Consider the following 25,372-nt stretch of genomic DNA (forward strand, 5'->3'; position numbering starts at 1 on the left):
GTTAAGCCTGTGTTAGAACATTTCCATTTGCTTCAAAAGGTGGAGACCTGGCTTTTGCAGCTGGAACAGACCATGAAAGAGACGATGCGACATTCTATCACAGAAGCCATCGCAGCCTATGAGGACAAACCTAGGGAAGTATGGATTTTTGACTTTCCTGCTCAAGTTGCACTAACTAGCTCACAAATCTGGTGGACCACTGATGTAGGCATAGCCTTCAGTAGGCTGGAAGAAGGCTACGAAACAGCCCTAAAGGATTTCCATAAAAAACAGGTATTTCATAGATTCATGATTTTGAGACTTATAGGGACTTGAAAAGATGGGTTGCTCCCTCCCTCCCTTTCTCCCAGCCTTTGTTCCTTTCTTGTTCATGGAGTGTCATCTGTGTGGAAGGCATGATGCTAAGATTTTACCAGTCACTGGTTTAGCTTTCCATTTTCCAGCTTGATGTTTTCCTCCTTCTTGTTTTCTACATGGGCTTAAAAAGCATCTATCCTGCCCATTATCTCCCAAGGATCTAGTGTATCACACACACCGAGATACTGTAGCTATTTCTCCCCCCTGTGTAAGACTCTCCATCTAGGCTGATCATGTGTTTATTACCAAATAGGTACATGACTTGCTTGACTCAAGAAAATAAAGGACAGTTCAACAAAGATAAATGTTTTCATGTATTTTGGTTTTCTGTTAATGATAAATCACAGATGCCCACCTTTGGAAAATAGTCTGTTTTGAACTCCGCTTTCTTCATCCCAGTCACACTTTGACCTCCCCTTAAGCCTCCCATCTTAAGGTGTGTGCTCTTAGCTGTGGACCACTTCCGGGATAGCACCTTCTCTTGGCTGATAGAGTAACAACATGAGGCTTATCTTGCAGGGCCAAGTTGCTCAAAGTATTTTCCATGTGCCAGCAACCTTGGCATCATCAGGAAGTTTGACAGAGATACAAAAATCTCAAGGCCTAGCTCGCACCTACTGGACCCGAATATGCTTTTTAACAAGATCCCAGGATATGTGTGTGCAGTCAAGTTTGGGAAGCACTGCTTTGGTATATTTTGGAAAGAACTCTTCCAGCATGATTTGCACAAGCATAATATATTAAAATACATATTATTTTAAAAAAGCATATTAGACTTGGGGAGGTGTTTAAATATACACGTATGTCAAATTCACACTAGAAATGATAAAATTCGTATTCCTTTATCTGGCTGTCCCAGATTCAGTGCCCTTCCCTCCTGCCATCTTCCAGTTGATTTGACAGTCTGACCGCTGGTCACTTCCCGCCCTCTTGGTGCTTGCATTCTGCCTAACTGCTACTGGTTCTTGCCTCTTCTTCCTAAGGCCCTTGGAATCCTTTTGTCGGATCTCCACTTCCCATTTTACTTGCTGTTGTTTAACCTTATTTTGTATTAACCTCCCCACACCCCTTTAATTGTTGTTGTTTTAAATCTTGATTTGTCAACATATTTAGCAATGATTTTCCTCACTTTTAAAACCCCTGTGTCTTATTTCCAAGTCCAGCTCTCCTTTGAAAGTATATCTTGTAGCAGTTTGCTCAGTGATGGATAGTTAATAGGTAGGGATTTTTCTGATCTTTTGTCTTTATTTTTACTTCCTTGATAGTTTAAGTGGAGAATTCTAAATTGAGAATTATTTTCATTCAGAACTTTGAAAATATTATTGATGGCGTCATAAAGTTTTAGATCCAGTTGTTTTTTTCATCATAAGCAATCTGTCTTGGGCTGATTTTAAGATTTTATTTTTTCTCCTTGTGATTCTGATGTTTTATTATACTCTGTTTAGTTGTGAATTTTTTTTCATGCTTTTAAAATTCAGTTTGCTGGGGTTCCCATTGTGGCTCAGCAGGTTAAGAATCCGACTAGTATCCATGAGCATTTGGATTCAATCCGTGGTCTTGCTTGGTGGATTAACAATTGGATGTTTCCATAAGCTGCAGTGTAGATCGCAGCTTTGGCTTGGATCTGGCATAGCCGTGGCTGTGGTGTAGGGTGGGAGCCGTAGCTCCAATTTGACCTCTAGCCCAGGAACTTCAATATGGCACATGTGCAGCTGTAAAAAGAAAAAAAATTCACTTTGCTGAAGACTGAGTGAAGTTCGTGAACCTTCCATTCATGTCTGTCTTTAGCTTGGGAAAGTTGTCCCCCATTTTTTTCTTTGATGCCTTCTTCTGTTTGCTCTATCGTCTTCCTTTGGAATTTTATCATCTCTATGTTGAGCCTTCTGATGTGATCTTCCCTGTCTTTTAACCACTATTTCATGTTTTCAAACTCTCTACCTTTTTGTGCTACAATTTATTTTTTTTTTAATTTTTCTTGAATTTATTTATTTTTGTTTTTTAGGGCTGCACTTGTGGCATATGGAGGTTCCCAGGGTAGGGGTCTAATTGGAGCTACAGCTGCCGGCCTACACCACCGCCACAGCAACACCAGATCTGAGCTGCATCTGCGACCTACACCACAGCTCATGGCAATGCTGGATCCTCAACCCACTGAGTGAGGCCAGGGATCGAACCCGCAACCTCATCTTTCCTAGTCAGATTTATTTCCACCACGCCACAACGGGAACTCCCCTGTGCTACAATTTAGATGGTTTTTAGAATATATCTTCTAGCTCCCTAACTTTTCTCCATGTAGTCTAATGATGAAGATAAAAGAAACAAGGGGCCAGAAACATAGATTAAATCTCGCCTTGGCCATTTATTAATTGATAACTTTGGGCAAGTTACTGAGCCACTCTGTGCCTCAGTTTTATGATCAGTAAAACAGGGATGATAATAGCACCTGCATCCTGCTATTGTTAGAGGATTAATTTAAAAGTACTTGACAAAATTTAAGTACTATGTAAGTGTTAGCTATTGCTCATATGATAAAATAATGATTACAATAACAATGCTGTCTAATGTGATGCATAATTTAAGGAGTTCTTACCAACAGTTATCATAAAGTTTTTCAAACATGAAACAACTGGAAGAATTATATAGTGATATGCATGCCTACCACCTAAATTCTACAATTAACATTTTGTTTCATTTTCTTATTTTCTTATCATATTATCTATGCTTTATCCAACCCTCTGTCAATCCATCAACCAATATTATCCTTACGATTCCTTTCAAGGATGTTGCGAATGTCAGTCATCTTTATCCCTAAACACTTCTTATGCATACCTATTTCGTCAGTTTAATTTCAGTCATTATATCTCAATTTCCCAAAGTTCTTTTTGGTTCTTTAAAACAGTCAGTTTCTGATGACGTCTATTCATTATAGGTTTTCTTCTTCTGTCTCCTTTAGGTTGTTCTACTAACTCTTTTGAGGCTGGGTCTTCTTTCAGTTTGAATTTTAATTGTTTTGTGTGTGTGTGTTCATTTTAAAAGAGTATCTTTTATTTTTTCTGGAGGAATTTCATGAGTCCTCCATTGAGCTGATGTTGCTACATGTTTTTCTGCTTGTTTCTTCCAGGTTTCTACAGGTTTCATGAGTTCTGGATTAATTTTGTGGTTAATTACTCTGTCTAGGATTCCCAGATCATAGTGACAGAGTCAATTTAAATGCTATAGCTTAAGCCATGTCAGATGCCTAAGATTTTGATGTCTTTTAGGGGACTGTTTTCTTTTCCAAACTGCCAAGATGTTTCAGGCTTTCTTCTTGCTCCTCTGAGATGATGGGTAGAGTTGTTCTAGAACCGTTTATTGGATATGTAATAGTCTAGATCTTAGCTTTATGTCAACATCTCAGTTCTAACTCCCTGCCTTGCTCAGGGAATATAAGAGGCAGAGACAGAAATGTCCTGTTGCACTTAAACTTCGGTCTCTGATGCTTGGGTCTCTGTGCAAATCCTCCTTTAGGCTGCCATGGCCTTAGCCTGTTAACCTCAATGTACTGCTCTGGCTTGGATGCACATCTTGGCATGAGGGAATATCACCCACTCTCTCCCAACCCTTTCTCTTCCTTCCTTCCTCCCTCCTCTCTCTTTGCACCTTTCTCATGTTTTGCTATGTACTTTGCATGTGGATATGTTTTGCTTAATGTCCTCTGTATAAATAAGGGAATCGTCCATTCAGTTTAACCCAATGTGTTGCAAGACTACCTATTGTTTTATTACTGCTGCTAAAAACTGGCTATTTAAGTTGTTTTTATTTTTGGCTATAGTTAATTATACTGTAGTAAACAGCCCTGTGTTGACATGCATGTTGCACATATTTTTCTTTATTCCTTCAAGATGAATTTCTAGGTATAAAATAGCTAGGTCAAAGAACATACCCTTTTTAAGCCTTTGAAGCATCATACCAAGTTTAGCTTCCTAATACCAATGTATGTAAATTGTCCATTCCCTTCCTGTCATCATCATTGGGTTGATTCGTTTTATTTTTAAAGCTAAAGTTATTCATATTCTACTAGCTTTAGCTTATCCAGCTAATTAACAAAATTTAACTTTGTTCCCATTTAAAATTGCTTTAAACTTTTCCATTTTGTTCAAAAGTTATAATAATGCTTCTTTTTCATGTTAGATGAGAAGTAGACAAAGGATGGTTTATGAAGAAAGCATTTATGCGCTTAATTATGAAACAGTTCTAGCATGAATTGAAATGTTTGACAGACCAGCCAACTGATGCCTTTAATACAGTATTTCAATGTTACCACTGATACTAATATGCATATTAGAGAAGCTAACTTTTGAATATGGTTAAAGCTGTAGTTTGATTCATGAGAGGTGTGTGCATCTAAATTGAATCTCCTTTGGTTTTTGCTCTTTAAAAATGCATGGAACCATCTGCTGGAATTCATTTTTAATTAAAATCACTCTTGCTAATACTGTGAGCAGTTTTGAGGATGAACTTTAGTCTTTTAAGGCAGCTTAATTTCAAAACTGAAAACAGAAGTGGCTATAACTGATGATCTACCTGAACAAGTAATTTCTTTCCTTAGTTCTCACTTTCAAATTGTGGTGAGATAAAGTAAGATAATTATTTTGAACCCTGTTTTTCCCCTAGACATACTGTGATTGTATGCTAGATGATTTGGGGCTTAAAGACAGAAATACTGCATTTTGGAAATATATCCCTGCCTTGCCAGAGTCTTTGGAAGTTAAAACAAAACAGGATTTCTCAGATTTGAGGGTTCCTTGGCAAACGTATTTTATTTTGTGGGCTTGGGATCTGGAACAAAGGTTTTACCGCTCTTCCTTTATTATTGAGTTGTGTGAAAATCATCAAAAAAGATGGAAGGAGTTCTTGCCATGTCACAGTGGGTTAAGAATCTGACTGCAGTTACACAGTGCATATTGAACATGAGGTTGTTTCTTGTGTTTTTGTTTTCACCTTAATAGAAGGTGTGATCTGATAGGCTCATGCTTCATAATATAGCAGGAACCTACAAGACTGTGAGTAGAGCCCATATTTTCTACTACAGCTCTCACCTGTTAAAGGAAAATTTTTTCCACAGACAATTTGTTGATACAGTAGGCTTTGGTTCAGTGATTCATGAATCAGGCAGCATTGTCTGCAGATGGAAAGGAGCCATAAAGGGTGAGAGATTTTTGTAGACTAAAGTGGGCAGGAACCAGGAAATTATGCTGGGCATTTGCTGATTAATTAAAACATAATTACTTTCCTTAAATGGAGCAAAGGGAGGCCTTGGAGCTGGGTCATGTGACACGTGCTGAGCAGGTATGTGCTGCTCAGTTGTCCTCAGCCTGCATTTTTTGGGAGAGCCCAGCACAGACACAGTTAAGTTTTGGTTTTGCTAACACGAAGCTTAGCATGAGCAACTCCATCCTTGCCCAACCTGGTTACTTTACCACATCTAAAATTATATTGAAAGACAAGGTATACAAAAAAGTCCTATTGTACCTGGAAATACTGAACTAGATAATGTGAGGAATGTGTTGACAACAAATGGAATTGAAATGATAGATAACTAAGAGCAGAGAAAATCACATTCCAGACATATTAAAAAGAAGCTATTGCAATGATGAGCCTGTTTTATTGTGACAAAATTCCAGGAAAATTACAAACCTAGCTTCAATAAATGTAAAATACCATGTGGTGCTCATGGTCAGTGGTCATTGACAACTATTGGATGTTGGATAAGTGGACAGTTGGAACCATTTCTGCCTCCTGTATGCCCCAGGAGACTGTCAGAGAGAATGTTTGTCCCCAGGATAAAGCTCTGGGGAATACTTCATAAGCAAAGTGAGACATTTCTTGTGGACTTCTGCCATGACTGTGTTTTCACCCTCAAGTTCAGGTTGGGCAACTTTTCCTGTGCAGGATGAATTAGTAAATATCTTAGTCTTCATGGGCTATGTAATCTCTTTGACAGCCACTCATCTCTTCTATGGTAATAGGAAAGAAGCCACGGGCAGTTATTAAATGAATGGGCATGACTGGGTTCCAGTCAAACTATAAAAGCAGATTGTGGGCCAGATTTGGCTCATGGCCTGTAGTTTACCAACAACCCCTGTTCTAGAGAAAGAAGCAGATCCTGAAGTAATTCACGATCTGCACAATGACAGATGGAGGTAAGAGAAAAAGAGATTTATTATCCATTTAGACTGTGAATCCAGTCTGATCCATTAACTTGAGAGTTGGTTCTTTGAACAGATCAAACACTGACAAAGATTTGCAGTTTAGAGGAGAAAGCAAAAACAACAAAGGAAAAGGGAAAAGAAATATAACCTCCATGAGAAAGATTTTAAAGAAGACTGTGCAACACTACTTGTGACTTTATGCTCATATTTAAGTTGAAAATCTAAATTAAATGGATAATTTTCTAGGAACATTGTTTCTCAGATTGATTCGGAAAGAGGTAGGAAATTTAAGTACACCAGTAGCCACAGAAATCATTGAAATGATAATCAAGTTAAAATTTAAGGCGTTCCCATCATGGCTCAGTGGTTAATGAACCCAGCTATTATCTGTGAGGATGTGGGTTTGATCCCTGGCTGTGCTCAGTGGGTTAAGGATCCGGCATTGCTGTGGCTGTGGTGTAGGTCAGCGGCTACAGCCCTGATTGGACGCCTAGCCTGGGAACCTCCATATGCTGTGGGTGCAACCTTAAAAAGACAAAAAAAATTTTTTTTAATTTCACAATGTGTATTCTGTAAGTAGAGTCCTATTCCAGTAGTTTTATCAGACATTTGAAGAACAGATAAATACCATGTTATATCAACTGTTGTAGAATATAGAAAAAGATGGAAAGATTTTTTTACTCATTTCATAAAATTCTAATAAACTTGATACAAAAAAGCAGGCAATGATAAAATACAAGAGAAAATTCTGTTGGCCATCCTCATGAATTAGCATATCTTCCTTCTTTGTCTGGATTTTTCCTTTAATACCCTTGGGATACAGTCTTTTGTGTGTCTCATATTTCGTAGATTTGGTGAGCAGACGCAGTAACTGCCTTTGTTCTAGGCTATCTTTGCAAGGATGTTCATATAGCAAACATGTTTGTTATATAGGATGTTTGGTCATGGAATTTATTTGGGGTACAAGTCCTTTGTTAGGACACGAATAGACTACTTATTAATGGTATATTTTGTGAATTGAATGAATGCTTTAATTTCAATGTAATTTAGTATATGAAATTTTTCTTTTTTGATGGATGTCTTTTATGTCATGTACAAGAAGTTCTTGCCTTTCTTAATGTCATGAAGATTCTCTGTTTCCTTCTAGGTGCTTTATGGTTATGGGTTTTTCATTTAAATCCATGATCCATACATCTTTTCTTTCCTTTTGAATTAAGTTGGCACCTTGGTTACAAGTCAAATGACTATGGGCTTATTTTCAGACTCTCCTGTTCCATGGATCTATTTTTCTGTCTTTATGTCACATCCACACTGTGTTAATTACACAGTTAATTACAAGGCTTTATAATTATATAGCCTTGAAATCATGTTAGATATACTCTCCAGTTTTGTTCTTTTTTTTTTTTTTTTCTCTTTCTTCTTCTTTTTAGGGCTGTACCTGCGGCATAGGAGGTTCCCAGGCTAGGGGGTCAAATCAGAGCTGTAGGGGCTGGCCTACACCACAGCCACAGCAATGCCAGGTCTAAGCCACATCTGCAACCTACACCACAGCTACAGTAATGCTGGATCATTTAACCCACTGGACAAGGCTGGGGATCAAATCTGTGTCCTCATGGATATTAGTTGGGTTCTTAACCCACTAAGCCATGGTGGGAACTCCCTTTTTGGGGGCGGGGATTGAAATTGTTTAGGCTATTCTAGGCTCTTTTCATTTCTATATAAATTTTACTATCAAATTGTTCATTTTTAAAATCCTAATTAAATTTTAACTGGAATGACATTGAATATAAAAATGTTGTGAGGATGGATATCTCAGCAGTGATGATTCTTAGAATCCAAAGGTCTGGTATATCCCTTAATACAGGTCTTTAATTTCTCTCACAATGTTTTTATTTTTAGATAGTGGATATATTTTGATGCTGTAAACATGTGTTAATTGATTTTTAAATTTTATTTTCTAATGTTTGTGACTCATATGTAGAAACATTGATGTTTTAATATTCACCTTGTGTCTTGAGACTTCGCCGCATTTGCTAGTTTTTTTTCTTTTTGCTTCCTTGTTTTACTAGGTTTTAAAAAATAATTTCAAAGGCTTTCTATGTGCATAAATATATCATGAGTAAATAATGATAATTTTACTTCTGGTTTTCCATTCTTTTTTGCCCTTTATCTCCTTTATTGAGTTATGCAATTGGCTGGGGCCCCCAGTACAACGTTGACTAGGAGTCATGAGAGCAGACATCGTAATCTCTTCCCAATCTTAGGGAAGAACAATGTTTCACCATTGAGTATGATAGTAGTTCTAGATTTAGTAGTTCTGATGCGCTTTTTCACATAGAGGGAAATCCTTTCCATTATAGCATACTAAGAAATTTTATCCTGAAGAGGTGTTGAGCTTTTTCAAATCTGCTAAGATACTCATGTGACTTGTCCCTTCTATTCTGTTACTAAGGTGAATTTTTGAATGCTAAGCCAATTTTGCATTCCTGAAATAAACTCCACTTAGTTATGATATATTATCACTCACATCTGTATATAAATTTTGGCTGGATTCCATTTATTAATATTTTGTCCAGGAATTCTGCATTTCTGTTCATAAGGGACATTTATCTGAAATTTTCTTATAATATCTTTGCCAATTTGGAGATCAGGGTTATGCCTCTTAAAAGCAATTGGAAAGGATTGCATTCTCAAGGATTTTCTCGATAAAGTTCATGGTAGAAATCACTGGTGATGCCGTCTAGGTTTGGAGTTTTCCTTGTGAAACATTTTTAAATTGTAAATTGATTTCTTTTATGTATATACTTTGTAGCTTTTATTGTTTCTTTCTTTCTTTTTTTTTTTCCTTGTATCAGTTTTGGAAATTTGTGTCTTGCAAGGTATTTACCCATTTTATCTAAGTCCTGCTCTGGCAGCCATTTGGCCATTTCTGGCCCAGTGCCCTTTCAGGCTTCACTGGCTCACCAGTGTCATTGCAATGAGACCACTTGGACCTCAAAGCCTAGAACACTGATTGGCCTCTTCCAGGAAAGGGTTTTCCACTCTTTTTTTTTTTTTAAGATTTTTATTTTTTCTATCATAGTTGATTTACAGTGTTCTATCAATTCCTGCTGTATTGCAAAGTGACCCAGTGTATGTATATATAATAGCCTGTCTCTCTCATATACATATGTAGTTTTTCCCACAATATCCTCCATCCTCCATCATAAGTGACTGGATCTAGTTCCCTGTGCTATACAGCAGGATCTCATTGCTTATCCATTCCAAATGCAATAGTTTGTGTCTATTAATCCCGAACTCCCATTCCATCCCACTCCCTCCCCCTCCTCCTTGGCACTCTCAAGTCTGTTCTCCAAATCTGTGAATTTGTTTCTTTTCTGTAGGTTCATCTGTGCCATATATTACATTTCAGATATAAGCAGTATCATATGGTATTTGTCTTTCTTTTTCTGACTGATTCACTTAGTATGAGAGTCTCTAGTTCCCTCGATGTTGCTGCATATGACATTATTTTGTTCTTTTTTATGGCTGAGCAGTATTCCATTGTGTATGTCTACCATATCTTCCTAATCCATTCATCTGTCGATGGACATTTAGGTTGTTTCCACGTCTTGGCTATTGTGAATAGTGCTGCAGTGAACATAGGGGTACATGTGTCTTTTTAAGGAAAGTTTTGTCTGGATACATCCCCAAGAGTGGGATTGCTGAATCATATGGTAGTTCTATATTTCATTTTCTGAGGAACCTCCATACTGTTTTCCATAATGGTCGTACCAATTTACATTCCCACCAACAGTGCAGGAGGGTTCCCTTTCCTCCACACCCTCTCCAGCATTTGTTATTTGTTGACTTGTTAATGGGCCATCCACTCTTGATCAAACTTATTGCCATCACCTTGCTGTGGTCTTCCTGTGTCAGTGTTCTCCTTAGCACATCTGGGGGACCTGGCATTGTGCCCCCCTTTCCTTCCTGGTGTTGGTGATTTGTGTTTTCTCTCCTCTGTTCTTATTAGGCTTTCTGTGTGTTTGTTAATTTTATTTACATTTTCAAAAAACTAATCTTTGACTTGGTTGATTTTCTCTATTGTTTTATATTTCACTGATTTCTGCTTTATCTTGATTACTTCTTTGCTTCTACTTCTTTGAGTTTAATTTACTCCTCCTTTTCGTGTTTCTTAAGATGAGAGCTTTGAATAGCAATTTTTTACCTTTTTCTTTTCTAATATAAGATCTGAAAGAAACTTGATGGAGATTATCTACCAGAAACCTACAGAGAAAATCATGCTTAATGGTGAAACATTAGCATCATTTCCATTAATGTCAGGAATGCAGCAATTATGCTCACTGTCACTGACATTCATTGCTTGGTATTGTGCTGGTTTTCATGATATGATTGAAGGAGAAGTAGGAAACAAATGGTGCAAAGGAAGGCAATCAGCTTCGATTCCACAATCAGTGACCTGATAGTGTCAGACAGTGTGGGACCTGGTGTCTTTGGCAGTTTTCTTTGTTCTAGCGGAAAGGAAAATGCATTGTTTCTGATATTGCTAAAGTTGAAACAATGATGAGTTTCTGAATTAAAGATCCTTGTTGCTATTGTTAAGAGACACAAAGAACATAACTTCTGTATGTGTCCAGTTGGAAAGAGATTGAGGGTTGTAATAGCTGACTCCCAAATTGGTCTAGTAGTTACCTTGCAGTATTCAATTTGCTGAGCTGAGAACACCAAGCTCCAGATCTTAACGTCTCTCCAGATCTTAACACCTCTGCTTCTTTGCCCCTGTGGCTTAGGTGTGCCTAAATTGGGCAACCTCCCATGCCTTGATGCTGTTAAAATTGCATTGCTTCTGCTTCTACAAGGCAAATGTTCTTCCCATTGCCTTTTTTCAGCCTATAGTGTTTAGGGACATAGCTCTTTAAGGTTACATACATGGCCTCCTTATACCACACTGCCATGGGAGCTGAGGGAGGTCAAAAGTGAGAATCAGCCACCATCATTTATCCAGAACCAGCCCTTCTCTCTGACCTTGAGAATGCATCTGTCTGTGCCTGATACCTTCTTTCATGGTTCCACCAAGCCAGCTGCCCTCTTTGGAAGAACACCGTGCTGTCTTAGAAGTTTGTGACGTACAAACCTTGGTGATCAAGATTCTTGTCTCTTTCTTGAGAATCATTTCCATGTTTATCTAAATAGGAAAATTCATAGGTAGGGGATGCCTGGTTACCCTCTTCCATCCACCAGAAACTTAGAGGTCAACTCTTTTTTTTTTTTTTTGTCTTTTTGCCATCTCTTGGGCCGCTCTTGCAGCATATGGAGGTTCCCAGGCTAGGGGTCTAATTGGAGCTGTAGCCACCAGCCTATGCCAGAGCCACAGCAATGTGGGATCCGAGCCGCGTCTGAGACCTACACCACAGCTCACAGCAACGCTGGATCCTTAACCCACTGAGCAAGGGCAGGGATCAAACCCGCAACCTCATGGTTCCTAGTCGGATTTGTTAACCACTGCGCCACCACGGGAACTCCGAGGTCAACTCTTGCCTGGTCAGGATGCTCTGTTAATGAATATGTTATCCATGTGTGAAAGTTTTGGGTTTGTAAAGTATATAATAAAATCCTAGAATCCAGTGCACAGATTAAAATTTCTTTTTCTCCCATCAAAAAAAAAAAAAAAAAAAAATCCTAGAATCCTGTACTAAATCCTGGCCCCCACCGTTTATAACTGTGTGATCTTGGGCTAACTGCCTCATATTCTCATATGTAAAATTGAAATAATAATACTCTCTTCTGGAGTTCCCGTCATGGCACAGCAGTTGACGAATCCGACTAGGAACCATGAGGTTGCGGGTTCGGTCCCTGCCCTTGCTCAGTGGGTTAACAATCTGGCGTTGCCGTGAGCTGTGGTGTAGGTTGCAGACGTGGCTCGGATCCAGCGTTGCTGTGTCTCTGGCATAGGCTGGTGACTACAGCTCCGATTCGACCCCTAGCCTGGGAACCTCCATATGCCGTGGGAGCGGCCCAAAGAAATAGCAAAAAGACAAAAAAAAAAATACTATCTTCCTCCTAGGGTTATTGTGATGATTAGGTTAGAAATATGTAATTACATACACACACAAATAGGCGTTACACACACACACGTACACACGTAGTGCTTGATACATATGTTAGAAAGTAAGTGCTCAATAAATGTCAGCTCTTATTATCTGCTGATGCTGTCAGAGAGCAACGAGATCAGTCCCCATGGGGCTGATGTTCTGCCCTCTGTATCGTCATTTCGTTAGAATGGGAGGAAAGCCTGCCTGGAGCCGTTTCTCCACTGTGCTCATTTCCATCAGCGGTTGCACATTCCCAAGTCTCTCTGATTGCTTAAAACAGTACAGCCACCAAAAGGTATTCCTCGATGCCACACCTCCTTCCACTGCCTGTTCGGTCCCGGAAATCTTTATTATAATCCCATTTTTTGGACAAAATATACTCATGTGTTCCTCTTTTTCATCCCCATCTCTCTCCAAGGACCACTACTACTCCTTGCTGAGTCTATTTCTGTTTTTTCAGTGTTAGAAATACTTTCTCCTTTTCAAATCTTCTCTCCCCTTATATACATCTTTATTTGAGTTCCAGTTTTCCACCTATTTCTTGGGTTATTCTTCAATTTTCTTTCCTTGCCCCCTCTTCCTCCTCCTGCCCTTTAATTGTCTCTGTCCCTTACAGCTCTGACTTAGGTCCATTTTTCTTTTCACCACACCACATATCCCCAGCTAATCTCATCTACTTTTCTGGCTGCTCAGTTTCTGTTGTCATAGGCTGCTGACTTTGACCTCCAACTTGGACCTTTGTCCTAAAGCACAGTCAGAAGCATGTTGAACTTATCCATTGGAAGTTTGACAGGCACATCAAATCTAGAACATTCAAAGTATATGGACTCTTATTCTCAAACCCACTTCTGTAATGCTCCCAAGTTTATTAAAAACAAACAAATAACAACAACAACAACAAAAAACGCAACACTCTTCACCAGGAGCTCACACTAGAAACCCGTTTGACTCTTCCTTCACCTGACAGCCAGTCAATCACCAGATCTCTTCAGTTGCCCTAAATATAGCTCTTCTCACTGTTTTTGCCACCACTTTGTTAATAACCTAGTCCCAGTCACTCTCTTCTCACCTGGATGACTGTAGCGTCCTGTTCTCTGGTCTCTTTCCTCCCATCTTGTTTCCCTCTGATTAATCCAACTACAGGCTGAGAAATATTTTAAAAGCACAAATCTGATTATCACTCCTAAAAACCTTCAGCAGCATCTTGTCACTCTTGGGTTGCAGGTTCAGATTCCTTGATACATTAGCCAAGCCCTGCCTGTCTGGCCCCTGCTTCCTTCTCCAGCATCACTATGCACCTGGTCTGCCGCTCCCTCCCCTCTCACCATCCTGGACATCTTTCAGTTCCCTCCCGGGCCCACCGTCATATCCTGAGCTGCTTCCTGTGGCTTAAACACTGCCTCCCTTGGTGGGCAACCCCTAAATGCCCCTCAGCCTAAATCATACTCACTCTTGAGGTTTTCTCATAAATACTCTTTCCTCGAAAATATCTTTCCAAGTCCTCAATTAAGCACAGTCCTCTTTCTATGTGTTCTCATAGTACCTTGTACTTGCGTTGGCATAACAGTTGCAAATATTTATCTGTAAATATTTACCGCATTGGCCTATAAGCTCTGGAAACAATAATCAAGTTAAGTCTTGTGTGAATGAGGGAGTGAGAGAACAAGATGTTCTGGTGTGTACTGTTGCTGTCATTCATTTGTTCATCTCTTCCTTTATTCATACACATGTTTCCTGAGCACTTGCTTTGTGCTGGCCACTGTGCTATCTATGGGAATGTGGTACTGAATAAGGCAGATAAAGACCTTGCCCCTTGAGAGTTTATAGTCAAGTGGAGGAGACAGACAGCTCATGGATAGGACTTTGGATTGTATGTAAAGGTAGACTACCTTCTGATTCAAGATATGCTGTATATATGCCACAGCTAAACCAAGGTGTACAAGGAAAACAGCCATTTGTGTTCCAGAGGGCTGGTTTTGACTTGAGGCAAACTTCCTTGATCCGGTAGAAAATCATGTAGCCTTTCTTTGATCAAGGGCAAGAATAATTGCTGATTATGTGTGAAAGTATGTGTTTCTTAAAAGCTTCTGAGGAATGTGTATGTCACAGATGTAAACTTGTATGCACTATAGTTATAGAATGACTATATAGCGATTGCTGCTTGATGCCACTGTCCACATGATAGACATTTTATAATTACTCTGTGTATGTCTGTGTGTGTACAGATTTTTATTATTTATGAAAGTACATCATCAAGAAATGTGATCTTGAGAGACAGTATAAGATCGCCAACAGAGGACACTGTCCAGATAATGTTGATGAGCTGTATTTTTAATCATCTTCCACTTGACTGAACTTTTGTGGAAAAGGAATCAATAATGGAGAAATCGCAGGGAGACTCAGACAAGAGAGTGCTTATGAGAGCACTTGAAATTAGAAATGTCTTAAGAGATAAAATATTACTACTGTTTTTAATTTTTTTAAATTTTTGGTCTTTTTGGCTTTTTAGGGCCACACCTGTGACATATGGAGGTTCCCAGGCTAGGGGTCAAATCAGGGCTGTAGCTGCCGGCCTACAACACAGCCACAGCAACGGAGGATCCGAGCTGCATCTGCAACCTGCACCACAGCTCACGGCAACACCAGATCCTTAACCCACTGAGCGAGGCCATGGATCGAACCCTCAACCTCATGGTTCCTAGTTGGTTTCATTAACCACTGAGCACCATGGAACTCCAACTTCTGCTTTTAAAACCAACTCTGTCAAGTACTGGTGCTGGTGCAAGATTTGAGTCTGAAGACTGGTTGTCTTGACTGAGATGAGAAAATATCCAATGCCAAAGTACCTCTTTTCCAACCAACATGCGTATGAATTCTGTTGAGAATCTAACATGTACATAGACTATTACTGTACATTCATTCGTCTCCTCAGCCAACTTATGGAGCACCTATTTTTTAACACCTAACTCCCTAATGTCCCTGGGAACAAGACATTCAACTAGACAGACACAGACCTTGCCTTCATGAGGCCTAAAATTTAGAATATGATAAACAATGAACGTGGCATACATGAAATAATAACCACCTCTGCTTTTGTTGACATGTAACTATGTTTTCTAGATTTAGGGTATTAAACACAGATGAATACTATAAGGCTATTGTATTCTGAATGTCTGAAGTACATTTTTTATTCCTTTGATCCAATTATTCATGGTGTTTGATTCTAAGTCTCTCTGGAATGCTTTTTTTCTTTTCTTTTCTTTTTGGCCATGCCTGCAGCATGCAGAAGTTCCCAGGCCAGAGATCAAACGTGTGCCACAGCAGGAACCTGAGCTGTGACAGTGACAACACCAAATCCTCAACCAGCTGCACCACCAGGGAACTCCTGGAATGCTTTTTGCATAACCAGTGTTTCTCCAACTTGGGAGGGGTGGGTCTTGTGGAAGGTAGTACAGAGAATCTATGTGATGTGACCAGTAATAACTCAGGCTCTGAAGTCAGACTGTGTGGGTCAACTTCCCCCTCCCCAGTTTGGCAAGTGTGGTTAATATGCCTGTGACTCAATTTTCTCAGCTGCAAAATTAGAATAATAGATGGCTGTGAAGATTAAATGAGATGATATAGATGAATAACCCTAGTGCCTGGTACGTCGTACCCTCTGATTTAAGGGGAGTTGTACATATTCCAGTTATTATTCTCCGGCCTGCCTTGTCCATGCTTCCTCTAGAAGCTTCTCCAGTTCAGCTGTACGGACGGCAGTCTCTGGGAAGTCTGCAGTGATGGGCGTTTTCTGGAATGTGGTAATAGGACTATAGGGAATATGTTTTTGACACTAGGTACAAAGATTTGAGAGCCTTTGGTGATATGATAGCTTCACTTGCATCCAGTTCTTACAGGATCTAACAGTTTGTGGTGGTTCTTTGCAGAGCTAAAAAGGAACAGGGACCAGTATTGTTTTACAGTGTGCAACCCTAGGATTAGGCAGAATGTTGTCGTTGTTAATGAGCCTTGAGTGACATAGGAATGTCTTATGTGCATGAACAGCTAACAGAATGACCACCTAAGAGAGTAGCTTTCTGACCACAATTAAGAAGTATTTCATATCTGGTCAAGTTTACACATATGTGTACATTCAAGTAGGAAACTGAAATCAACTTTCACAAAGCAATACATATTCTTGCTAATGCAACATTTTTCTTTCTATTCCATTTCATTCCTCTCCATTGTATGAAAAGAGACCAGTAGTTTGAAAAATATTGATGCAAGAAATTAATGGATAAGACAATTTTTGTTTAAACTAATATAGGGATATGAATAAGAACTGAATGGGATAGTCTTGAGCTGTCCATTTGAAATCTTTTCCGCATTCATCCTATATCTTATGCAAAAACAGGCAAATAAAACCCCAAACCAAACAAGGAAAAAGCCCTTGGTAGGTAGTTCTTCCTATTCTTGGACAGATGTTAGCTCAGTTTGACCTTTTAAATTTTGCAGCCATTTCTATTCCAGCAGATTTACGGACTCAATCATCGTTAGAGGGAGAGTCAGTTCAGTGCAGCCAGGGAACTTCGCTTCTGCCTCTGGCTTTGTCATTACCTGCAGGTTGACCTGTCTTCCCCAAGTCTCAGCTCAGGGTTGGGTGGTAATTATATTTATTCTATTGAAATTAACTTAATAACACCTCTCCCTCCCACTCCTGCCCCCAGGGTTTTTTGAGGGCCCACTGGGACAATGAACTTGAAAAGGTTTTATAAACTAAAGGGCTTTTTTTTTTTTTTAAATAAATATAAAGAATGTTGGACTGTAAGATTCTATGTTTGTAACTCTTACCTCTTTAAAAATTTTTTTCATCTAGATTTCTCAGTTGAATACACTGATTGCACTTTTGCTGGGAGAACTTCTACCTGGGGACAGGCAGAAGATCATGACAATTTGTACCATAGATGTCCATGCCAGAGATGTGGTGGCAAAACTTATTTCTCAGAAGGCAAGTTTGTAGAAATTTCATGAATTTTTTGCTCTTTTCCTAAAAGCAGTGTTTAGTGTCAAGGGCACTTATACACACTACTGCATATAAAATAGATAAGCAACAAGGACCCACTGCATAGCACAGGAAACTATACTCAATATCTTGTAATAAATCTATCATGGAAAAGAATCTAAAAAAGAATATATGCATATCTGAATCACTTTACACCTGAAACTAACACAACATTATAAATCAAATATATTTTGGAGTTCCCATCGTGGCACAGTGGTTAACGAATCTGACTAGGAACCATGAGGTTGCGGGTTTGATTCCTGGCCTTGCTCAGTGGATTAAGGATCCTGCGTTGCCATGTGCTCTGGTGTAGGTTGCAGACATGGCTTGGATCTGGCATTCCTGTGGCTCTGGCGTAGGCCGGCAGCAACAGCTCTGATTAGACCCCCTAGCCTGGGAACCTCCATATGCCATGGGTGTGGCCCTAAAATGACAAAAGACAAAAATCAACCAATCAATCAATAATAATAATCAATATTTTAATAAAAATGGAGAAGATAAAAATGTCAAGTGGAAATAAAAAGAACACTTCTAAGAAAGTCTTTTTTTTTTTTGCCTTTTTGCCTTTTTGCCTTTTCTAGGGCCGCTCCCGTGGCATGTGGAGGTTCCCAGGCTAGGGGTCCAATCGGAGCTGTAGCCACTGGCCTACTCCACAGCCACAGCAACTGGGGATCCGAGCCACGTCTGCAACCTACACCACAGCTCATGGCAACACCCGATCCTTAACCCACTGAGCAAGGCCAGGGATCGAACCCGCAACCTCAGGATTCCTAGTTGGATTCGTTAACAACTGCACCACGGTGGGAACTCGGAAAGTCTTTTTTTTTTTTTTTTTTTTCTTTTTTCTTTTTTAGCTTGTGTTTTTTAATTAGTAGTAAGCAGTTGGTTATACTTTGGGTATATTTCCTTTGGATTAGCTAATACATTATCCTTGTGAGACTTATCCCAAGCGGTATATCCTAGAGGGTTTTGCCATGTCAGGAGCCTCTCATTTAGATCATCCAAAAATTAAGCCAAGATAGAGGAACCATGAGAAGTCACGTGTTCCTTTCCCTGTCTTCTGGCTTCTCTGCACATAATCATCTTTGCCTGTTGGCCTGTGACAGCCACCTTGGTGTCTTATGCAGCTAGTAGCAGTAAGATTGTGTGCCACCTGAAGTGTCTCTGTGTGCCTTTGATTATTTTCCTTTTGAAGAAAGAGAACTGTTGGCCACCCCTTGTCATTTCCATTCAAAGCTAAATTACATTCTTTAAAGAAGTTATTTTCTAATCCTTTCAGTGTGTTATTAACCTTCCTTCCTTCTCTCTTTAAAAAGTCCACGTGTCTCTTAGGTACTGACAGTGTTTAATGTAGAAGGAGAATTTCTCACCCTTTTTTTTCCCCAAAATACACTCCTACTTAAAATGTCAGAAGTATGCTTGTCTAGTGAACAAAATTGGCATATCCCACCCATCACCTATTTCTTCCACATCCCTTTTGTTTTTTGAGGGTGGCAATTCCTTTCACAATTTGAATGCATGTTTGTGTCACAAAATGTTTTCTGTTGTTTTTCTAGTTCCTTCTCAGTTTATTTAAGTCAAAGTGCATTTCAGTTCTCTCCACAGTGTAAGCAAATGCTTCCTTGTATAAGCCATAAACTGATAAAAACACTTCTTGATCCATATTCAGGACCATTAGTGAGCAATTGTGGTTTAATTGGTAATCCAAAACTGATCCTTGCAAAAATAACGCTTGCCAGGCACTCTCATTTTGATAATGAGCTATTGATAACTATTCTTTCAATACAACCTTGCATATCTTATTATGTTTTATCAGTGGCGATTTGCTTGCAGCAAGATAAATTACGATTTAAAATATGTCCTTTATTTTGTACTAGAGTCTTTGTCTAATTCCCGATCATTTAATATCCATAAATATGCAATGTTGAGACTTAGGTAGACATCAGACAAATGGGTAGATAACAAGTTTGGTAACTTCAAGTGTTTCCTCAGAAATCCTTGGGTCATATGGATCTTGAAAGACATTGGAATTATTTTTTCCAACTAGAAAGAGAATGGATAGGGGAGTAAGATAAGAAAGAATAGCATTGAAAAAAATATATGGCCGTTTGGTGTAATGAAATGGAAATCTCTGCTAAAAGCAGACCAGTTTGGACTTGGTCAAAAATATAGCTTGTTTATACCTCTGAACATGCAGAAATAATGGATGATGTGCTATTTTAACATGAAGTGTGTTTTTCCACCTCATTTCAGTGATATGAGTATAAAGTTACAAAAGTGATCAAATCCCCTAGGATGATTCATAAAATGGGAAAAAACACTGTTTCAACAAATTGATGTTGTTTTACAATAAAAGCCCTCTTGAAGTGAAGATGTTTATTACACATATATTTCTGATCAGGTATCCAGCCATCTACATGCAATTATAATTTGCAGTAGCAGGCAAGAGATTTTTCCCTTTTGTGAGGATTTCTTAGAATTAAAATGTGAATCAACCAAGTTGATTAGATTAATAGGTTGCCTTTGTGGCCTCAAAACTATCAGTGTCCCGTGTGTGATGATCACATGATGTTTTTAGGTCAGAAGTCCTCAGGCTTTTGCTTGGCTGTCTCAGCTTCGTCACCAGTGGGAGGACACCCGGAAACATTGCCTTGTTCATATTTGCGATGCCCAGTTCCAGTACTTCTACGAATATTTAGGAAACAGCCCTCGACTAGTGATCACTCCTCTGACTGACAGGTAACAATGATACACTTGAGTCAGATGGGAACAAAACAAGCTGAAAGAAGCCCCCACAGCAGGCAAAGAGGTGTGAGATTGAAAATAAAGGAAAGCCTGAAAATGATGGACAAAGCGGGAAACATGTGAAACATGTGAAACTATGTGAAAGCAGTATGTGAATGCATTCATAAAGTGACACAGTGAACACTGATTTTTTAAAGACAAGTTAAAGAGAACTGAATTCAAAATGCAGGATTACAAACGCTATGCAGTATACACCTCGTGAAATCTTGAGCAGTTAATATGGCTCAACGCAGCATCTTTGATCACAGAGTCCATTCTCTCTGGTTATTTATAGCTAACACCCTGATACCAGGATTTGTAACCACCTCTCCCACTGCAGCCCTTTCTTGGAAGTATAAAAGCAGGGATTGCCTATATTCAAATTCATTTTTGAAGGATTGCAAAGGAAGAAAGGAGGGGAACATAAATGATTGAACAAATAGAGTACTTCTGAAGCACAGTGGCGAGGGCTGTCCCAGTGTTCCGCAGGCGGGGTTCCTACTCTCTCAGAGCACACTTTCTAGTGGAGTGTGGCTTGGAAGTGGCTGGGCATGAAGAACAGTAAACCAGTTAACAAAGTTGTATTAGGTGGTAATACATGCTCTGCAGTGTTCAAAAGTGTCTTGAAGGGAGAGCCTGCTTTGGATTGTGTGAGAGGTCGTTTGAGCTAAGACCCAAATGATAAGGAACCAGCTATGCAAACATCCTGGGCAGGAGGTTACAGGCAGTGACAAGGACAAAGCTTCTAAGATGGGAAAGAGCTTTGGCCAGTTCAAGGGATAGCCAGCTCAGTGTGCCTCAGGTATGTCAAGGGTGCAAGGGATTCTTATTATTGGAAGTTCATTGCCAGTTGACTCCAAGTTAATAGATAGACACCGTCAGAATGTTGTAGAGGTAAGGATACGTCACATTAACCTGAAATTCTTTGTTAGTGTTTCAACTTCTGCTGAAATTACACAGTACAGTGAGAAAACACATTTAGTCCTTGGCATTTATGAAAGAGAAGTCACACCTCAAGATCATATGCATGTTTCCAGTTATCCCCGTGCTGTATAATTTATCTGGGAAAGAAGGTGCAGACAGTTTCAGGTATGTCTGTCCAGCTGGCTCGTAGTGGTAGTCTTGAGAGTTTGGTGGAATTCTTTCACCAGCTTAGTGAGTGTTCTTGCATCTGTTAATCTGCTGGTGATCATTGGTAAGTTGTATGGCTTCTATCATTGTTTCTCTAATTTAGTTCTCAATAACTTGTCTCTAAAAGGTAGTGTTCACTGCCTTAATTTATTCATCTATATACAGCTTTCAGTGTGAGAGATTAAACTTCATAGCTTGACAAAAATCACTTGAGTAGTTAAAAGTGCAAATGCCTATAATTTGCTGTGTACTGTTGCCCTAACAGGGAAGAGTGGGGGGGGGGGAGAGGGAGGCACAGGCTACAAGAAAAAGGGAAGGGGCATTTACAAAGTTTATCTATATGAGGACCAGTAGCTTATGAACTTTTTTTTTTTTTTTTTTTTGGAGCCGAACCCGCGGCATATGGAGGTTCCCAGTCTAGGGGTCTAATTGGAGCTGTTGCTGCTGGCCTATGCCAGAGCCACAGCAACATGGGACCCAAGCCGTGTCTGCAACCTACACCACAGCTCACAGCGACACTGGATCCTTAACCCACTGAGCGAGGCCGGGGATCGAACATGCAACCTCATGGTTCCTGGTTGGATTTGTTAACCACTGAGCCACGACGGGAACTCCAATAAACTTCTTAATTTAAAAATCGCTATGGTTTATTTGGAAGTTAAAAAGAAGCCAAATGTCCCCTTTATAGAGTGAATGGAGCTGTATAAGATGTTTGCATTTTGTACATTTCTTTGCCATTTCCTTTTTTGGATTATTTACTAATTGTTTACATTCATGATGTCATGTTAATGATGCCTTTCACATACTTTCATTGTGTCTCGTTTCATGCTGACCTTCCTTTCGCGTAGTGGGCAGGGCAGATAGAACCTTCTTCTCCCCCCACGTGGGCAGGTTCAGAGACTCAAGTCCACCAGCATGTAATTGAGAGACCTAGGTTGGAACACAGGTGGATTGGTTGGGGAGGGTGCGGACTGAGCTACAGTTACAGAGAGACCCAGAATCTAAGGGCTTCAGTAACTCAAAAGCTGGGGCATCTGTCGTGTGACTTTCCCCAGGAGGGTGGCCCAGCATTTTAAGTTTCAGGCTGCACGTGGCTTGCACATTGGTTTCAGCCAGTGGAAATGGGAAGAACGACTCAAAGGAGGCTTCGTAGGATTGGCACCCTCATTTCAGGGCATAGCATGTTGGTTAGAGCTCCGTCACTTGGCCACTCCTGGCGGGAATGGAGGGAGGAAACATGGTCTGCCATGTGTAGGTGGGCATATGTCCAGCAAAACTTAGAAGCACGGGAAGAGGTTAATAGGGGGAGGCTACACCATAAAAAGTGCTGTAAGTCCTAGTCCAGGGGTCTTTCTACTCCATATTCACTGTAAGAAACACTGAAACGTGGTAGCTGTAAAATAGAGAAACACTTTACATTTTCATAAGTTACTGCTTCCATTCATAATACTTAAAATTGTTTAAGGCATTTACCTTTGGCTTTCTGAGCAGTCCGTCACCTTTACCACTTGGCCGCCTCATTAGGTTGACTTTCTTCATGTAGCCCTACACCAGACCTCATTTCATAGAGGAGAAAACTGAGGAATATTGATGTCAGAGATGTAATTTAAGGTTAACATTTGATGGCTGGCCGAACAGACACTAGTCCTGGCTCTCCAGTCTGTGTCTTCCCCCTAGGTCCACTGCCTATGCTAAGACAAAAATAATTCATGAGTCTGCAGAAACCTCATGTTACATCCTTGCCACTTCTTAGTTTTCTTTCTTTTGTAAGTGTTAAATTCTGCCTTTGTATAATTTTTCTCAGTTTGAGAACCTCTGAATCTTTCCTGCAAAAGCAAATATTATTGTAATCTAAATGCTCATGGTGATAAACTTAAAATGAGTTCCTGAATATATTTTAATGTAAGAAATTGTGTCTTTTTTATATTTGCTTTGTACAGTGAATAGGTATATATTATTTGCATAGTCTATTTATACATGTTTACATATCTCTATTTATTTATTATTTATTTGTTTATTCATTCATTTATTTTGTCTTTTTAGGGCTGCATCCACAGCATATGGAAGTTCCCAGGCTAGGGGTTGAATCGGAGCTGTAGCTGCTGGCCTACACTGCAGCCACAGCAATGCCAGATCCTAAACCCACTGAGCAAGACCAGGGGTCGAACCCACATCCTCATGAATACTAGTTGGATTCATTACCACTGAACCAGGACAGGAACTCCTATGTATTTAATAAGGAGCAGTTTAATGAAGTTAGTGTTTTTCTTTTATGAACAATAGTTGGAGATGTTACCTGCCTTATTAAAAGTATGTTTCCCTAGCAATATGAGAAATTCAAGAGCATTGCTAATGAAGTATCATTGCTATCCAAACACATAGCCTTTAGGAAATGAGACAAATAAATAAAGCAGTACGTTCTTCTTTATTATTTTTAAACAACCAGCCTAAAAATAAATTCGATATGACGTTCTCACTCTTACCATGAACGAATTGGAGGTATGCCAATATTTTGTGTTATCAGCACATTACAGACCTTGATTTCTTAAACTTTAAAAAAGCTCTTGGATTGTCCATAATGTTTCCTAGGAATCTATCATATTGTAATATTGGCGTTTTCTGTTGCTTAAAGGTGTTACATCACTTTGACTCAGTCACTTCATCTTACCATGAGTGGGGCTCCAGCTGGTCCAGCTGGTACAGGAAAAACTGAAACCACCAAAGATCTTGGACGTGCCCTTGGCATGATGGTTTACGTATTCAACTGTTCAGAGCAAATGGACTACAAAGTAAGTTAGTTAAAAAGTGAAATATTCTAACAATATTACTCCTGGTCTGGAATGATCCAAACTAATAGCTTAAAACCCCTTTATGTTAAATTCTTAATGCCTCACCCCATCGTTAAGTCCATAGGAAATATCTATAAGGGACTGGTGCAGACAGGAGCTTGGGGCTGCTTTGACGAGTTCAATCGCATTTCTGTGGAAGTTCTGTCAGTGGTGGCAGTGCAAGTGAAAATGATACATGATGCCATCAGAAACAGGAAGAAGAGGTGAGTGGCATGTGGCTTCTCTCTGTTGATACACGTAGAAAGAGTACCACAGAGCATCTCAGGAAACTGCATCTCCACAGTCTCTGACTGTCTTTCCCTGTCCCATGAGATGGATAAAATAAGAGAGACTGGTTTATTGGGAAGGATTACTTTGAATAACCTCCCATGTTTAGCAGGGGTTTTTTTAATGTTGACTATAACAAAGGTATGTATTCATCTCTGAAAAAATGATTACAATGCTAAATCCAGTTGTCAATTCTCAGTCCTAATCTTGCTTCATCTTCTAGCACCTTTTGACATAGCTGGTCCCTCCCTTCTGCGTGACACGCTTTCTTCATGTGGGTTCCAAGACTCCGCATCCTCCTGGTTTCCCCACCCTCGGGGCTGTGCCTTTGCTGATTTCTTCTCATCTGTACAATGGGGGGAGGTATAGGACCCACCTTAGGGATAACTGTGAAGATTGAATGCAGGGCACTTGGACAAGTGCCTGACACATGGCACTGGATCAGTGTTAGCTCTTATTTTATTGTTTCCTGACCTATTAATATTGGCTGTCACAGGCCTCCATCTCTGGGCCTCTACCTTTCTCTAGTTCTGCTTGGTCCCTTGGTAATTCCATTTAGGTACATAGCTTTCAATACCATATTGATGCTACTGGCTACAGCTGTCCAGGCCTCCTTTCTCCAATGTCTAGACTTTTATGCCGGCAATTGCCGTGGGGCAC

The 25,372-nt window shown here is 39.7% G+C and overlaps 1 protein-coding gene across 2 annotated transcripts in view; it reads left to right on the plus strand.

Annotated features, from left to right (window-relative positions):
- Window positions 1-25,372, plus strand: part of DNAH11 (dynein axonemal heavy chain 11) — a 344,143-nt gene that overhangs the window by 120,426 nt on the left and 198,345 nt on the right. For both annotated transcript variants that reach the window (XM_047753939.1, XM_047753940.1), the window contains 5 exons: window positions 40-273; window positions 17,496-17,627; window positions 20,260-20,420; window positions 24,229-24,385; window positions 24,503-24,648. In XM_047753939.1, coding sequence (XP_047609895.1) covers window positions 40-273; window positions 17,496-17,627; window positions 20,260-20,420; window positions 24,229-24,385; window positions 24,503-24,648 — 830 coding nt within the window. The remainder of the gene's footprint in view (window positions 1-39; window positions 274-17,495; window positions 17,628-20,259; window positions 20,421-24,228; window positions 24,386-24,502; window positions 24,649-25,372) is intronic.

This window comes from Phacochoerus africanus, chromosome 11 (genome assembly GCF_016906955.1).
Source record: "Phacochoerus africanus isolate WHEZ1 chromosome 11, ROS_Pafr_v1, whole genome shotgun sequence".
Lineage (NCBI taxonomy): Eukaryota > Metazoa > Chordata > Mammalia > Artiodactyla > Suidae > Phacochoerus > Phacochoerus africanus.